At 43.2% G+C, this 18528-nt stretch overlaps 2 protein-coding genes across 2 annotated transcripts in view; both read left to right on the top strand.

Annotated features, from left to right (window-relative positions):
* LOC133135054 (up-regulator of cell proliferation-like) overlaps window positions 1–6104 on the top strand; it is a 135253-nt gene extending 129149 nt beyond the window's left edge. The window contains exon 2 of the mRNA XM_061251808.1: window positions 1381–6104. Within this exon, the coding sequence (XP_061107792.1) occupies window positions 1381–6104 (4724 nt within the window). The remainder of the gene's footprint in view (window positions 1–1380) is intronic.
* Window positions 6105–8905: 2801 nt separating this feature from the next.
* Window positions 8906–18528, top strand: part of slc17a8 (solute carrier family 17 member 8) — a 35719-nt gene continuing 26096 nt past the window's right edge. The window contains exons 1-2 of the mRNA XM_061251812.1: window positions 8906–9006; window positions 17993–18248. Coding sequence (XP_061107796.1) covers window positions 8906–9006; window positions 17993–18248 — 357 coding nt within the window. The remainder of the gene's footprint in view (window positions 9007–17992; window positions 18249–18528) is intronic.

Raw genomic sequence — 18528 nt, forward strand, 5'->3', positions numbered from 1 at the left:
GGAGAATGGGGCTGTGACAGGATGTGAAAAGTGTTGGAATTGATGGCACCGCAAAAATCGCTCCCTCCCAATATATCTGCTATATATTGTAATATGAGTATTTTCTCACATAGAGCTTTCTCCTTCTATAGCTGGGAAGGTGACAGTGGACTCCACTGATGTGATGTCTGCTGACCTCAGTTACACCACAGTAATACAAACAATGAGACTTTTGTCACCTCATCATTTATTTGTTAATGGTGATATGTTTTTGTGCAGAGCCTTCTGTACCTGGAAAGTTGGCAGTGGAGTCCCCAGTGGAGTCATCTACTATCGTCCGATGGGTCCTGTGGATTCTCCATATGCTGGTGGTGTTCTTCAGATTTGCAACAAGAAAGCTCCAAGGTCACATACCAACATCCAACCCCCAGTGTGGCAGTGTGTAATGTAGGAAATCAGGAAGGGGTGAATAGTTTTGCTTTGAAGACCAGGCTTGATATAGTGCTAGATACTATTTAGGGTTTAGGCAAAATAAGCAATAAGTACACTTAGTGGTGGGAAAAAGCGAGCATTGGTGGGCCGAATGGCCTGTTCTCACCATTATGATATGTTATGTTGTGACACTGTATGTGTGTTTTACGAGATGTTTTTTTATATTGTAGACCACTATAATTGCCCAGGTTGTTATAGTAGAAGAACCCTGAGTTCTCTGATGACCTACCTGGTGGGGGTCAGGGTCTAGTGCTGTAGCAGCAGTGCTTTTTGTGCCCATGAGAATCTTAATGAGAGTATATTTTCAGGGACCCCTTAGTCTGTTACCGCTTATTAAAATGTCAGTGCTCCCTCCATGAATATTATGTGTCCTCATTGTGGAAGCAGTTTGAAATATGGCTGATTCCAGAAAAGTCCAACCCGAAGGAGCTTAATAACAATGGGCCTGTGGCCCTCACATTAGTAATTGTGATAAGTAAGTAATATGTGATCCTTTAAATACTGAGGTCCATTGTGGACAATAAAGTCTTGAATGTCTGGTGTCAAAAAAATCTGAGACAATATGATTCTCAAAGATTCTGTCTACCTGGATCTATAGTGTTTTTTAGCTGTGCAAGTGTATATACGTGTTGTCTTCTGATTTTTTCCTTTTGTATAGATATTTTCAACATCACTGCAGTCCTTCAAAATGGCAGCTGCAGCAAGACCAGTTCAGTATGTGTACACACAAGTAAGTGAAAATGTATTTTGACTTATTTAAAACATTTACATATAGTTTGAAGAGTTCTTGTAATCTCGATGATTAGACCACTAATTTCCATTATTATGTGTTTTTTGTAGATTCTGATTTTAAATATAATCTTTGTAACTGTACGTATTTACATGTAGTAATGCTGCTCTTATTCCCAGTGACAGGAACCAGTCTGGAGGAGCTGCTGAGTGAACTGGGACTGGAACACCACCTGAAGAACAAGCTGACTCTGAGCCAGGTGCTGCAGATTGATGGAGAGACATTATCTGATGAAAGCATCCAGTCTCTGAAAGCTCTGCCATGGTGTTTCCTGAGGAAGCTGATGATGGTGAATGTGACTGCTAGGAGTGTGAGGTGCACCTCTAAACAGGACATGGAACCCCAAAACCTTGACATCTTACTGGACACCCTAGACAATCCACAACTCCACAGAAACACAGTCAACTGCCTGGACCTCATAGCTGCTGTTTTTTTGTGCTCAGATGGTTTTCTCCAGCAGGAGATGGTTTTGAAAATGTCTATGTGCCAGTTCTCTGTGCCTCTGCTGCTTCCTACGTGTGATACCCAGCAGTGCACTTTAATGCTGTGGGCCATGAGGGATATTGTGAAAAAGTACAAGCCACACTCTTTGGAGGACCCAAGAGGGTTTGTGGAGGAGAGCATTGTTCTCTCTGACCTCCCCATGGTCTCTTTTGTGAGGCTGGGAAACAGCAGCATGTCCAAGTCTCACATTCTGAACCAGGTCCTCAGCAACCCTCAGCAGTACCACGACACCTTTGTTCACAAAAACATGGAGTGTGGTGACACCCCAAGGAGGATTTCCAATGGGCTGGTGGAAATCAGCTGGTATCTGCCCAGTGGGAAGGAAGACATTGACATCTTCTCTGAGCCACTGGCTATAGCTAACCTCCGTGGGGACCTCAGAGACTTTGAAACTCAATATGCTTTCCTCTGCCAAACATCTGCTGCCATATTTGTGTTTTGTGATGAATTTGGGTCCGAATGCAAAATTCTGGACTCCAAAAACACTCACGCTCATTGGTTTTTGATCAGCAATTCACAGAGCAAAAGCTTCAATAAGAATGACCTCAGAAGATGTGCTTCTGAGTTACAGCTACGAGCTAGTAACATAATCATAAAGGGTTTGCAGATGAATGATGCAGAATTTGTCAATAAACTACATTCTGCTATCAGTGACATTTTAAAGGGAAACATGGTCAAAATGAGTGTTGAAGGGATGTCTGCTGTCTCCCATGAGTTTGGGATCCATGTTGATGAAGATTACACCTGCTGTCAGAAGGGCAAGCAGATGGCTGATGAAATCACAGGTGGAATATCTGACATACCAAGCTTCAAGGAGAAAGAGCTGTCCTTGCAAGGGACTGCATGGAAACAGCTGGCCAAACTGGAGAAGGAACAATGCAGGATGAAAGAAGCAGGCAATAAAAACATAGAAATTTACAGGAATGAGCTTTCAGAGCAGAGGCAGAAACTGAGAGCACAGCAGAGAGCTCACAACATCTCAGAGTCCATGTCCCAATTCATCTCTTCAATGTCCAGTTCTACAGAGGAGCGCAAGTATTTCCTTAAATGGATGAGGATCAACCTGGACAACCTCTCACGCAAAACCCTTCCACTGCTCCAGGAAAAGTACAAGGAACAGTGTCAGAATTCCCCAGAAAACAAGGAGGTCATTGCACAGTTGGACAAGAAGATCTCCAGTTCTTCCTTGGGGACAGAGCACTTCCTGAGGGAAATGGGTCAGCTGTATGAGTCAGCCTGCTCACTCCCTGAAGGCCCCACCTCTCAGATCCAGCTCCTGCCACGTCTCTGTGCCGAGCTCCTGCAGGAAGGCTTTCCTCTGGAGCTGGTGGATGGATATTCCTCCAACATTCCTCTGCAGTGGGTTACACAGGTTCTAAATCAACTCCATGATCTCACACAGGATAAATGTAAGATCCGGGTGGTCACTGTACTGGGGGTACAGAGCACTGGGAAGTCCACCCTCCTGAACACCATGTTTGGGGTCCAGTTTGCTGTCAGCAGTGGCAGGTGCACCAGAGGGGCCTTCATGCTCCTCATCAGAGTGAAAGAGGATTTTAAGAGGCAGCTTAGGTGTGATTACATCATGGTTATTGACACTGAAGGTCTGAAGTCACCAGAGTTGGCCCAGTTGGATGATAGTTATGAGCATGACAATGAACTGGCCACTCTGGTGGTGGGGCTGAGTGACATCACAGTCATCAACATCGCCATGGAGAACTGCACAGAGATGAAGGACATCCTGCAGATTGTGGTGCACGCCTTCCTACGCATGAAAGAAGTTGGGAGAAAACCCTGCTGTCTGTTTGTGCACCAGAATGTGCCAGACATCTCTGCCCATGATAAGAACATGAGGGACAGGAACCGTCTGCTGGAGCAGCTGAATGAGATGACCCAAGCAGCAGCTAAGATGGAAAAGAATGGAACCAACAAAACATTTACTGATGTCATGGAGTACGATCCAGAGAGAAACAACTGGTACATCCCTGGGCTCTGGCACGGCAACCCTCCCATGGCATTGGTCAGTGCTGGCTACAGTGAGTCTGTCAATTGTTTCAAGAAGAGTGTGATTGAGAAGTTTGTGGAACAAAAATCTGGAAAGTGCTCAGCACACACAATCAATGAGATCCTTGAATGGACCAGGAGCTTATGGAAAGCAGTGAAGTACGAGAACTTCATCTTCAGTTTCCGCAACAGCCTTGTGGCTGAAGCTTATGCTCAGCTTTGCACCGAGTTCAACAATTGGGAGTGGGACTTCAGGAAGATCATGTACTCCTGGTTAATGGACGCTGAGACAAAAGTGTCAAACTTTGGAACAGAAGCAGCACAGGCTCAGCCATCCTCCGATATTGACAACTTGCTTATCCGCCTGAAAAGTGAGCTCTCTTTAAAACTGACAGGAGAAGAACAGCACATTTTGGACAACCTCACTGAATTCTACAAGAGACCAGAGGGACACCTTCACTTGGTAGAGAAGTACAAGGAGGAATTCATCAGCACAGCCAAAACCATCAGGAAAGAGACCGAGAACTCTGTGATAAACAAGCTTGAGGCAGCGGTGGAGATCAGAAAGGGTTTATTCAAGTTAGAGGACATAAAAAAAAAACACACAGCCACAATGGAGCAGAAGGTGCTGGACCTGATTGAGAAATGCAGGAAAAGTGAAGAGCTGTCAGATCAACCGCTGGAGGATGAATTTGAGAAGATGTGGAATGAGACTGTGAAAGAACTGCAGTTCTCTGGCCTGGAAAAACAGGACATTGCTCAAAATATCTACCACCAGCTAAGGGCAAACTTAGGGAGAGAAGGCAGCTCAGTTCATGAAATTCTGTCTACAGTGGGCAATTTGTCTGAATATGGAAAAGAGCCATTGATAGTGTGCAGGAAAGATAATGGAGTTCCACAAAACATGCAACAAATGGCTAATCACATCATCGAGTGCAGTAGGCAGTTTGTGGATGAGAAAGTGAGAACCAGGTCTAATTACCATAACACATACATGACAGAATTGTTTCGCATGGCAGACGAAAACATGGACAAGCACTCGAATCTGGAAATATCTGCTGAGTTTCGGGCCAAGTTGAAGATCCACATCTGTGGACATGCAGCTCGAGACTTTCAAAAAATGCATCTGGATTTTATCCATGCAAATGACCCCCGTCACTGTCTGGAACAGTTCAAGGCACAGTACTGCACTGACTTTAAGGACCTGTTCAGTAAGAGAGACCAGTGTCAGAAGAAGGCAGAGGAATTCACCTTCAACTGTCTTCAACCAGCAGTGAAGGAATACATCACCAAGTCTCTGGGCCCTGACCTTGTGGATGAAGTGTTGACAGGGCAGAAAGCCATTGACTTCAGCACTCGAACCTTCTTCCAGTTCTCAATCCTCAAGCAGCTGCTTTCAGAGAATAACTTTAAGGACTTTGTGAGATACATAAATAATTACGACACTTTTGTACAGGACTGGATATTGGATCAGATGGTTAAGCAGTTCTCGGAGGGAGATGGCCTCAGGAACATTGAGATCATGCACCTGAAGGCAAAGGTTAAAAGAATAAAGGAAGCTATAAAGAACGCACCAATGGAGGCCAGTAAACGACCAGTGGGAAGGGGTAAGGAGGCAGGAAGGGGTGAGGAGGCCCAGAACATTCAGCAGTTCATTCAGGATATCTGTAGTGACCTACAGAAGGAGCTTGTCATCCCTAAACACCCCCTCAGCATAGTCCTGACCTTAAACACTGCCAAGCCAGAAGACTTGTCCCGGTGTCTGGAGGTGCTTGTGGATGAAATGGAGCAGGATTTAACTGCAGAGTTTCAGAAAGGTGGGGATGTGAGGGCCAGGCTGACCTCACTGCCCTTTCAGCCACAGAAGGAGCTGTTTAACAGGGTGTTTGGCTGTGGGAGGCAGTGTCCCTTCTGCAAGGCCCCCTGTGAAGCTGGTGGCAAGAGCCACTCAGAGCACTTTGCCTCCATTCACCGTCCTCAGGGGATCGGGACATACAGACAAATTGAGTCCAGTGAATTAATGTGTGACATCTGCTCCACCGATGTTGCCAGTGAGAAAAAATTCCAGTCAACTGAAACAGAGTGGAAACTTCATCCATACAAGGAGTATCAGAGCATTTACCCTGACTGGCGCATCCAGCCTGACACCAGCATCCAGGCCTCAGACTACTGGAAGTACGTCTTCACCAGGTTTAGCAAGCAGTTTGCTGAGGAATATAAAGCTGAGCCTGCTGACATTCCCCCCCATTGGTGGGACATTACCCAGGACCAAGCCATGGCAAGCCTGAAGGAATCCTTCCAGATGAAAACAGGAGATTCAACTCATAATGGTTAAGCACATATCCAGCCACAGCCTAGTTCAATGGAATGGATGAAGTGTGGATTCTGGACAGCAAATAAGACATTAAATTGAGTCATTATAAAAGGGGACATTGAATTGAAGTTTGGAGAAGAGCAAGAATTCCCGATCACTGATACTGACACTCCTGTGTTTCTTCATCATAATACCATCAGCCAGTTATTATACTTTTAAAATCATATCCATACTTTAATGTGCTTTTACCTCTATCATGACCGATGGCCATTTATCTATACACACTGTCTCTGAATTAGCATGGCTGATCTTTCTACATTATTCCATTGGTGTGTAACAGGTGACAAATTGCCTGAGTCCGAGGTGGGATTTGAACCCCGGCCTTCTCACTTGTCCAAATAATTTGTTGAACGAACGCGTTACCAGTTAGCTAAAGACGAACTCGCCTGTTGTCGCGATAACCTGCTACCAGCCTTCGCTTTCACTGCACCATCCGTGCTTACTAGCGAACTAGCCGAGCCAACCACACTACAGGTGCATAATAAGGGATGGTAAATTGAGGTTTTAATAGTTTTATGCTGAGACCTACACCATATGGGCTATTTCAAAAGAATACTTTAGATGAAAATACATTTTCTATTTTATTAATTATTTTTGTTTTTTCTATCCTTCCTATGTCTTTTCTATTCATAAAATCACATAACTTTCATGAGCCATGAACCACATTGGCCGCGTTTCCCGAACGCGTTAAGAACGTTCTTAAGCTAAGAAAGTTCTTAAGGACCGTCAATTAGAAGGTCCTTAAGAACTTTCTTAGCTTAAGAAAGTTTGGGAAACGCGGCCATTATCTCTTCACCACTGTTTGCTTGGCTGTTTGAAGTTTGAAATTATTTGGTACTTTTTAATCGAAATATGTTTTGCTTTGTGAATCTAATGTATTTCACCAGACACATTTTAACATTTGTTAATTGTATAAATGGCATTATCACATTGAAAATAAATGTTTAATTTAATTTTAACTTTATGAATACTTCCTGTATTTTGCTCACTGCTTTTAACTGAGCTGCCACTAGATGGCGACAAACGAATTAACATCGTATCAACTGGAATGTGACGTTTATGGGTAAACTTTGAGGGTGAAACAGGCTGCTTCAGCGGTTGTTAAACTTTACCAGTGTAGGCTTATGACCACCACAATATAATGGGATTTTGTAGACTCTCAAATAGTAGCACTATGTCACCAAATTGTGCCATTGTATCATTTCCAAACATTCAGAAATAAGCACCCAAATTGAATGTTGAATATCTCAATGGTGTACAGACAACAAACAATCTACTCTGAGCCAAGATGAATATTATAAAGTTTGAATGACACAACATGCTTATAGAGCCCTCTCTCTGGGGTGGCCTGTAGTGTAGTGGTTAGGGTACATGACTGGGACATGCAAGGTCGGTGGTTCTAATCCCGGTGTGGCCACAATAAGATCCGCACAGCCGTTGGGCCCTTGAGCAAGGCCCTTAACCCTTTGTTTCCTGCTCAGTCTAATCAACTGTATGTCGCTCTGGATAAGATGCCATTAATGTCATGTAATAATGCCCTGTGTGTGTGTGTAAGTGAGGTGCATCTCCCCAACAGCGATGGCAGCAGCACTGAGAGCGGGCACGTCAATTTTTAATGGGCTCTCAGTTCTAGAGACCGGCTCCATATCAATGCGTGTGTGTGTGTGTGTGTGTGTGTGTGTGTGTGTGCGCGTGTGAGTGAGTGAGTGAGAGCGTGAGTGAGTGAGTGAGAGCGTGAGTGAGTGAGTGAGTGAGTGAGTGAGTGAGTGAGTGAGTGAGTGAGTGAGTGAGTGAGTGTGTGTGAGTGTGTGAGTGTGTGTGTGTGTGAGTGTGTGTGTGTGTGTGCGTGTGAGTGAGTGAGTGAGTGCGTGAGTGAGAGCGTGAGTGAGTGAGTGAGTGAGTGTGTGTGAGTGTGTGTGTGTGTGAGTGAGTGTGTGTGTGTGTGTGTGCGTGCGAGTGAGTGAGTGAGAGCGTGAGTGAGTGAGTGAGTGAGTATGTATGTATGTATGTATGTATGTGTGTGTGTGTGTGTGTGTGTGTGTGTGTGAGAGTGAGTGAGGGAGTATGTATGTATGTGTGTGTGTGTGTGTGAGAGTGAGTGAGTGAGTGAGAGCGTGAGTGAGTGAGTGAGTGAGTGAGTATGTATGTATGTATGTGTGTGTGTGTGTGTGTGTGTGTGTGAGTGTGTGAGTGTGTGAGTGTGTGAGTGAGTGTGTGTGTGTGTGTGTGTGTGTGTGTGTGTGTGTGTGAGTGAGTGTGAGTGTGAGTGTGAGAGTGAGAGTGAGAGTGAGTGTGAGTGTGAGAGTGAGAGTGAGTGTGAGTGTGAGTGTGAGAGTGAGAGTGTGAGGTTAGGCAGGTATAGCAGGCTCTGCCAGTGGGGGTTATATTACACATGGATGGAGGGGGTGGGAGTCACTCCACTCACATCACAGAAAGGCAGAGGGGGGGGCCTCTCTCTACTGCGTACTGGAGCGCTGAACCAGACACAGCTCACCCACCCACCCACCCATCGTCATAGTGACACTGCTCCCAGCCACCATCTCCTCCTCGCCAAAGTGCCAGAAGAAGAAGCCCAGGAGGACTGGAGCGAGCACCTGAACTGGGACTTGGGAGGATGAGCCTGGGCTAGCGGTCGCTGGGACGTTAGTGCACCACACACACACACACTCACACACACACTCATACTCACACACACACACACACACACACTCACACACTCACACGCACGCCGGGGAGGGGGCCAGGCTGCGGGGGAGGGAAGGATGCCGTTTGGAGGGCTGGCTGGTCTGAAGGAGCGCTTCCTCAAACCTGGGGCGGAGGAGGTGAAGTGCACCATGGGAGACTCCCTGGGGACCCTGCAGAAGTAAGTAGTGCTGAGCTCCAGGCTCTCCTGGGTGGATTAGGGGTGGGCTCGCTGATCCTGGATCAGTGGCAGCAGTGCGGTCTCTGCACCTCCTTGGTGGATTAGGAGTGGACTTGCTGATCCCGGATCAGTGGCAGCAGTGCGGTCTCTGCACCTCCTTGGTGGATTCGCGGTGGGCTCGCTCTGCCTTGGTTTGGAAGTAGACCAATTTAATTGAATTTTTCACTGAATGGTTTCGTTTGGTGAAACATCATTTGTGGGCAGAATGTTGTTGTCTCTCATGTACGGATACTTTTGTGTTTCTGGTGAATGTGATTATTATAAATGTTTGCTAATGAAATTCAAAAAACAAATTTGTAAGTTGCAAGGGTTGTGAAAATAATTTCTGAGTATACAAATAATTTTTAATCCATAGCCGAGTCTCGCAGGCATTTCTATATGAACCCCTGATAAAATAGAACTGAAATATTTATTTTAAGAATTTAATTTAACAACCATTTTAAGAGACAGTTTTGCGCTGCACAAAAAAAGTTGTGAACAAGGACATTCACTCAAGATATTGTTTGAACAACCGATTGTTAGTCGAAAAAATTACATAGAAAGAAAACACAAAGTTAAATTTACAACCTGTTTTAAGCTTGTGGTGTGCTCAAACAGGTGGCACTATTTCCAGTGATGTAACTCAAATGTTTTATTTTCAACAACACATTTACATTTACATAAAGAGTAAATAGGTGCAGAAATGTGTGGGAGGTGTGTTTGTGTATTAACACAGTCCTAATGATGCTGTGATGTTGATACATGACAAATGTACAAATGACCTGATATGAAATATCTAACAATATATAAGAAATTGTGTTAAATACTTACACAAATGTTAAATATATCTACATGATTTGTTTCCATATTTCAATTAAATATACAATCCACAGGCATGATGCCTACAGGGATGTTCTAATCCTTAAGCTAAGTGATTTCACAGCTGCAGCTGAATACAATAAACAAAAGGTAATACTTAGACAAATGTAAAATTTAAGGAAATAATTTCAGATACATTTACAGTAATAATTCTACAACTTCTCAAAGTAGAGGTCCAATAGTTTAAATATTTATTGAGGCTAAGCATGTTTATGTATGTTGCGTTTATGCATATATGAAAAGACTGCAGAGGCAAAAGTGATCGAGAGATAAGAAATAGAAACCAACGATACGGATGATATGAAAACAACTGTCTGACAAAGCGTGAGACATATATATAGACATATATATTCATACATAGGTAAAAGAAAAATGTCATCCATTTAAAAAGTCTAATAAAGGACAATCAACAAAATATATAGAAAAGAAATGAACAGGTCCCAAAACTGCCGTCAAACACATTATTTACGCACCACTGAAAAAAGCAAAACTTGACAAATCTGACCTGCAGTCATTAAACCAAATCCACCCCGTAAAGCTGTCCGTTTTTTTCCCCTGAACGTGTAAAAAAGAAAGAAAGAAAGACAGGCAGGGAGAACCGGAGGAATTGAGAGACGAAAAAAAAAAACCATACATTTCGGTGCTCACGCTTGGCTCACGTCTGCTGGCTTTGTCACAGGCTGCATTATTTAGAAATCCATTCATAATTGACGCTGCTATTCAAATTAATTAAATTATGTGTAACAGGATCCTGTAGGTGTCTTTCAGAAAGACATTCCATACCATGCCGTCTGTCACTTTGGACATGCTGGAGTGACGTAAAGGCTAATTGTCAAATGTAATGTATAATATTATCTTGTTCATATTTCCATAGCATAGTTGTGTCTGGCTGTTTAATAATAAATTGATAACAGTGTACTATTGATTGTCAAAATTGCCAACCGTTGTTAAAATAGATTAAATAAAAATATTATCTTAAACAGTATCTTAAAGTGCTTCATGGCCAGATATATCTTATATATTGCTGCAGAAATGCGGCTATTCATCACACACACAGACACACGCATGCGCACACACAAACACACACATGCAAACACACATGCACACATGCATGCACACACAGAAACACACACACACACACACACCCATACACTCACACGCTCACACACGCATACTCATACACAGAAACACACACTCACACTCACACACAGACACAAGCACACACACACATGCACGCACACACACACACACACACACATGCATGCACACACACACACACACACACTCTCACACACACACACACACACACACACACACACACATACACGCGCGCACACACACACACACACACACACACACACTCACACACACACATGAGCAGACCTCCTCTGTAACCTCCGTCTCAGTCAGCCTTTGTAAAGAGGCAGGGGCTCTATCGTCATCAGCTCTGTAGGGGAAGAGTGCGGGTTGAGGTTTTTGGTTGAGGCTTTCCCCTCCTTTTCCACCACAGTTTTTGAGCGAATGTTTGAGCTGCTATAGTACCGAGAGATCAGGCAAGCTGCTGCTCTCCAGCAAACGGAAAAACCTTGAGTGACAGAATGAGAAAACAGAGGAGGTTAATGAATTCAAATTTCTCTGGAAGATCTTAGACTCTAAGCTCAAATTTAGAGTCTAAGATCAAAATATTTTTAAAACTGTAAAAAGCAATTTAAATTGTTTTAACAGAATATTCCCAAAAATCTGCACAACAATGTACGCATGCCATGATTTACTCATATATCTCTTCCTTTATGACAGCATGGATCCAAGCCTCTGATGTTGTCATTACAACGATGAATTCTTTGTATAATAAAAATCCCCAAAGTTGCCATCACTTACACTGAATCGATAAAACTTAATACGTTTTTTATACAGTTTTCCTACCTCAAATTGTTTTTTAAATGCTTGAATAGTCTCGCACCAGATACATTAAGTAAATTGGTTTTGTAGATTGTGGGGGACAGGATTACCAGGGGTCTACCCAGGGGTAACTGTAAAATTAGGCATTGTAGGACCACTTTTGGGCAGTCAGCAATGTCAATAAAGGGTGCTCACCTCTGGAACTCACAGTAGAAATAAAAGCAATTAATAATATGAAGGATTTTAGTGTGAAAGTCAAATGTTGGCTGAAACAAAAACAGAGCTGCCCGCATTTTAGTCATCATGTCAAGTCAGATTGTTAACACACATATATCCTTTTTTTGTTGTAACATTCTGTTACGTGTGAATTTAACATTTATTGAATGTTTGTATTTTAAATGTGTATGTTTCTTAACTCTTTCCATTTACAGTTTTTTGTGCGATTGCTTACACACTTGTGCGATTGCTTACACACTTGTGCGGTTGCTTACACACTTGTGCGATTGCTTACACACTTGTGGTTGTGGAATTTTGCTCATTGTGCGAAAACTCTACACACAAGCCAAATGTGACACAACACTTGGAGATAAATATCTCAGTCCTATTGCAAAACAAAACTCTGCAATGAAAACCAAACAGTCCTTTTTGGCATTTTTGCAACAAAATGATACACACATGCACCATGTGTATTACACTTTCAAAGCAGCAACAACACACAGATGTACTTTATACAAATGTACACCTTTTACATTTTCTCACACAAGCTTCTGTGAAAGATTGTTCCAGTACAGTACATCTACTCACATTTCAATGAATATAAAAACAGGAAGGCTTCAGAGAAAAATATATACAGTTTTTTTTTTTTTTGCTATTGCAGGTAGAAGAAGAAACAAAAAAACCACGAGGAAATTTAAAATGACAGTACAGTAATCAATACAGTATGTTACTGTAAACTCACAGAAACAAACATAACACTAAAATTACAGTGCAATGGTAAACAAAAAATAGTATTGTAAGGGATTGTAAGGGATGGGGTGGATGATTTGTAGATCCCGCCTTCTGTTAGGGTCTAACCACATCACCTCATCAAACACTTTCAGTCAAAACTACAAGCTACAGGCAAGGCAGGTGCCCCTATTCTCGGGGTGGGTTGTCTGTGGGGGCCTAGGTTTGCAAAGCTCTCATAAAATAGGTGATCTTACCTGAGGTCTATTTGTAGTGCTAAGGCTCAGACTGATTGGTGTGCAATTATTGTATAAGTGTTTTCATGTGTATGTGGGTGTTGGTAATTTCAGGTATGTTTTGCATTTTTAATAGAAGTGCTTTCCCAATTGCAAAGGATTTCTTTCTTGAACAAAGTATCTAGTGAAACAGTGTGTAGTGTTTTTTAAGAAATGTGTTGCAGAATTTCAATCAAAGTGCAAAGCAGAAAATGTGTTTGTACTTTTGGTGCCTTTGTTCAAGGCATAATTACAAAAGTAGATTCTTTGATGCTTTTGTCTAAGCATTTGCTGTCAGTGTATAAGCAATCAGCAAAAACTATTAATAATAACAACGTATAATGCATAATTAATGTAATTGTAACACTGCTGTTCAAGAAGGTACTTCATGAACAGTGTAACAGACCATGAGTTCTTTTTGGTGGAGGAAGGGGGGCGACATGGCTCAGGCAGTAGGAGCAGTCGTCTGGCAGTCGGAGGGTTGCCGGTTCGATCCCCCGCCCGGGCTGTGTTGAAGTGTCCCAGAGCAAGACACCTAACTGCCAAATGCTCCTGATCAGCTGGTTGGCGCCTTGCATGACAGCCAATCGCCATCGGTGTGTGAGTGTGTGTATGAATGGGTGAATGAGAAGCATCAATTGTACAGCGCTTTGGATAAAGGTGCTATATCAATGCCAACCATTTACTTTGCTGGAGGAAGCTAATTTAGGTGAAGGAAGTGTGAGGAGAAACATTATGAAATGTGTGTCACATGACCACTGGGGTTGTGTCCTCTGTCCTCGCTCTGTGGGTGAACAGGGCGAGTGTGTCACCAGGGCAACACTACTGGATCCAGCTCAGTTCTGTGACTGCAAAAACATTTGCACCACACTGACGGTCCGCTTCTCTGCCTTCTGTACCCAGAGCAGAATGAATGAATATGTTGAATATCAGGGGGTATATCACAAAGCAGGATAACAGGGCTGGGTGGATGACTGCACTGAGTAAAACCCAGAACAGCTGTTTTTCCTTTAGTCCATGTTCCAGTTTTAGGAGGGTTTTACTCGGTGCAGTTATCCAGCTAACTCAGTAATCCTGCTTTGTGGGTTTTACTCGGTGCAGGTGTCCAGCTAACTCAGTAATCCTGCTTTATGGGTTTTACTCAGCGCAGTTATCCAGCTAACTCCGTAATCCTGCTTTGTGGGTTTTACTTGGAGCAGTTATCCAGCAAACTCAGTAATCCTGCTCTGTGGGTTTTACTTGGAGCAGTTATCCAGCTAATTCAGTAATCCTGCTCTGTGGGGTTTACTCAGTGCAATTATCCAGCTAACTCAGTAATCCTGCTTTGTGGGTTTTACTTGGAGCAGTTATCCAGCTAGCTCAGTAATCCTGCTTTGTGGGTTTTACTCAATGCCGTTATCCAGCTAACTCAGTAATCCTGCTTTGTGGGTTTTACTCAGCGCAGTTATCCAGCTAACTCAGTAATCCTGCTGTGTGGGTTTTACTCAGCGCAGTTATCCAGCTAATTCAGTAATCCTGCTTTGTGGGTTTTACTTGGAGCAGTTATCCAGCTAACTCAGTAATCCTGCTTTGTGGGTTTTATTCAGTGCACTTATCCAGCTAACTCAGTAATCCTGCTTTGTGGGTTTTACTCAGTGCAGTTATCCAGCTAACTCAGTAATCCTGCTTTGTGGGTTTTACTCAGCGCAGTTATCCAGCTAATTCAGTAATCCTGCTTTGTGGGTTTTACTTGGAGCAGTTATCCAGCTAACTCAGTAATCCTGCTTTGTGGGTTTTACTCGGTGCAGGTATCTAGCCAACCCAATAATCCTGCTTTGTGAGTTTTACTTGGAGCAGTTATCCAGCTAACTCAGTAATCTTGCTCTGTGCAGTTTTCCAGCTAGCTCAATGCACTAGCATTTGGGTGCATTTTAAAATGACAGCATCATCTGGCATGTGTGTGTGTGCGTGCGCGTACACGTGTGTGTGAGCGTCCTTGCGTATGTGTGTATTAGAGGGACTGTATTCATGTCTTTTTCCTTTCTTTAGCACACAGCACAGTTCTAATGGAAGCCACTTTTGTGTACTTGAGAGAAACACTTTAAAACAGCCACATACAGTATGCTTCCATTAGCGCTGACAGAAGAATAATATTTCAAGGGAAAATCCTTTCCTGGCACTGATAGTAATCAGCTCTTCTTATTGCCTTTGGTCTATTGAACATGGTCTATTTCTGAGTGCTGTGAGTACTCCAGTGTGGGTAAAGGCTCTTTTATCTGTTTCTGTTTGTCTAGCTGCACACCTTTACTTAACACTTACCCTTTACTTTCACATCCAGCTGCACACCTTTACTTAACACTTACCCTTTACTTTCACATCCAGCTGCACACCTTTACTTAACACTTACCCTTTACTTTCACATCCAGCTGCACACCTTTACTTAACACTTACCCTTTACTTTCACATCCAGCTGCACACCTTTACTTAACACTTACCCTTTACTTTCACATCCAGCTGTACACCTTTACTTAACACTTAACCTTTACTTTCACATCCAGCTGTATTTTAATTTAGGTGATTTTCATGTTTGATAACAAGCCAAACCTACCGTGTGTTCATAAGTTAAAGGAAAAAATCAAGAACAAACTTGTGGTAGGCAACCAAATTAGGAGCCTATTGATTAACCACACATTTAAAATTTATATTTTAAAATGTTTTTGCCTCTTTTAATGCAATTGTTGAACACAATAACATGTGATGGGACTTCATTCTTTATGGCATGCATACCTACAATATTTCTGACATGATTTGAGATTTGAGTTAAGAGGGTAAATGATCCATCTAAACAGCCCGTAATTAAGAAAAATTCAAAGCTTGTTAAAATACCATAACTGCATTTGTGGTTGCAGACAGAGAGGAACCCCAGGACAGAGTTTGAGGAAGAAAAAGCAGTATCGAACCCCATCTACACAGAGATACTCTCATAACGCCGATATATAACTCATAATGCTATCAGTATGACAATATCCTGCTCACAGACCGATATCATTTCTCGATGCTACTCTGGTAGATGGTGACTGTACATTATTTCAGTAGAGCAGGGTGTTGTGGGAAAAGGTGAATGCAGAAAAAACGAACTCTTTAGGTCCATGTGTTGTGAGAAAAGGTGGGAGATAAGATCTTATTAGATTGTGGGATTCTTGTGAGAAAGTGATATCGTAAAATGCGATTTTTTGAAGATAATGTTGTGGGAGAAGCTGCTGGAACGTGATCTCATTAGATCACATGACTCCAGGATTCCTAAATGTTGATCTCATTAGATGATCCTATTCTGGAGATGCTTAGTCAATTAGATGATGGTGTTCTGGGTGAATAGGAAATCAATCATATTCAATATTATTAGATCATTTTTGGGGAAGGTGTTGGTGTTTGGTTAAAACCCTATTCACTCTGCCACCTTGAGGTTGAGTCGTTGACGTCTCAAATTATTCCTGCGTTCATATTTATATCATATAAAAACCTGCAATGTAATACAACTGCAAAACGGCGATGCTAGATTGTTAAAATGACTCACCGCTAGCGAGTCTACCTACCCATTCCACTGTTATACAGGGAATGGGTAGGTAGCCCCCTCGAGCTGGACTAGGGAGGATGATAATTTGAGCGAATAATTGTATCACGGAGTATATTTGTCTTTAAATCGATTGCCTCCGCTTGTCAGTTCCTTCATGTCGAGAACAGGTATAGCTAATGTTGCTCTTCTGGGGGACATACCTGAAGAAGTATTCCTGCAACCTCTGAAACGACTGTAGATATCTAGCCTTGTGAGTCATGCACATAACGTGTGATGTGACATGAGGTGGGACCAGCAGAGGGCTGTTCAGGGAGCCTGTTACAGTCCAGCATTCCTTTAGTGATCAAGTCAAAATTATAAATAACAAATCCACCAAAATCTCAATTATTCTTAAATTGGAGTCAGATATAGTGAAACAGAGTAAAAGGCTATAGGAACTAAAAGGTGCACTATTCAGGAGGTTCTGGGTCAGTCCATGCGGTATACAGCGGAAGGCAGAGTGGTACTACTGTCTTTGTAACTTGGTTTATTTACTGACTGATCTAGTCTCTCCATGGAATAGTTCAAAATATTTTGCAACATCAACTTTTTCATAATAGCACCTGAAGGACACAGATGCAGATACCTTCGCCCTACACAGCTAACTTCGTCATTGGGTTAGTGGGGGGCTTACAAGTGCAATAAAACGCCCCCTTCCCAAGCTCACTGTTTACAAACCTTGCCATAGACTCTGACAATAAAATACATATTCTAACAATCCTTGATACCATTTCTCTACATCAAAAAATCATGTTCCAATATAAGAACAAAAATATACAATTCAGACGTTGCTTAAATAGACACCATTTTTTTCCTCAGCTCACTTTTATTCCACGTCTGGCCTACATATTTCCAGTTTGGTAGAAATATATGTTTGTTTTGCTAATTATTAAATACAGACATACTTATGGGACCTGGTTATGAAGCTACGACTTTTTATGACTGATGTTGGAGTTTATTTCATGATCCGTTCAGCCAATTTTCTGATCACCGGCATGTCTGGACAAAAAGACATGCAGATGTTTTGTATTTAGAGAGATTTGGGGACACTGGAGGACATCAGGGTGCAGTTTTGGGAAAGCTCGTGGAATTTGAATGCCTGTCAATATCTTTACCAAATCTTGCACACAAGTTGACATCAAGTTTGTGCACAAATTGAGATATTCAGTGCTAAACTATAAAAACATTGCTACTCTAGCTGTTGAGTGATGTATGCTTTGCTGCGGTTGAAATCAAGACCTACCGGATGGTAGATCTCCAGGAACAGGCTTGGGCAGCGCTGTATATTACGGCTTGGAGAACCTGGACCCCGAACAGTGGAACTTACGAAAGGCTGGTTTCTGTCTCCGCCCGGAAGGAAAATGGATGGCAGCAACGTGGATGAGGAGGAGCCCGTGGAGCTGACGGAGGACGGGCGGCCGGTGGCGGCGGGGAAGCGGCCACCCCCGCTGTGGGACTGCGGCTGCTGCGGCTCCCCAAAGCGCTACATCATCGCCATCCTCAGCGGCCTGGGCTTCTGCATCTCCTTCGGCATCCGCTGCAACCTGGGCGTGGCCATCGTGGAGATGGTCAACAACAACACTGTGTACATCAACGGGACCGCCGTCATTCAGGTGAGCGCGCCTGGGCGGGCCGTCATTCAGGTGAGCACACCTGGTCATTCAGGTGAGCGCGCCTGGTCATTCAGGTGAGCGCGCCTGGTCATTCAGGTGAGCGCGCCTGGTCATTCAGGTGAACGCACCTGGTCATTCAGGTGAGCGCACCTGGTCATTCAGGTGAGCGCGCCTGGGCATTCAGGTGAGCGCACCTGGGCGGGCAGCTGGACGTCCTGGGGCCTAACTCCACCGGGTGGGAGTTAGCAGGCAGTGAAACCCAGGCCCTGCTGTTCCAGGT

This window comes from Conger conger, chromosome 8, assembly GCF_963514075.1.
Source record: "Conger conger chromosome 8, fConCon1.1, whole genome shotgun sequence".
Taxonomy (NCBI): Eukaryota; Metazoa; Chordata; class Actinopteri; order Anguilliformes; family Congridae; genus Conger; species Conger conger.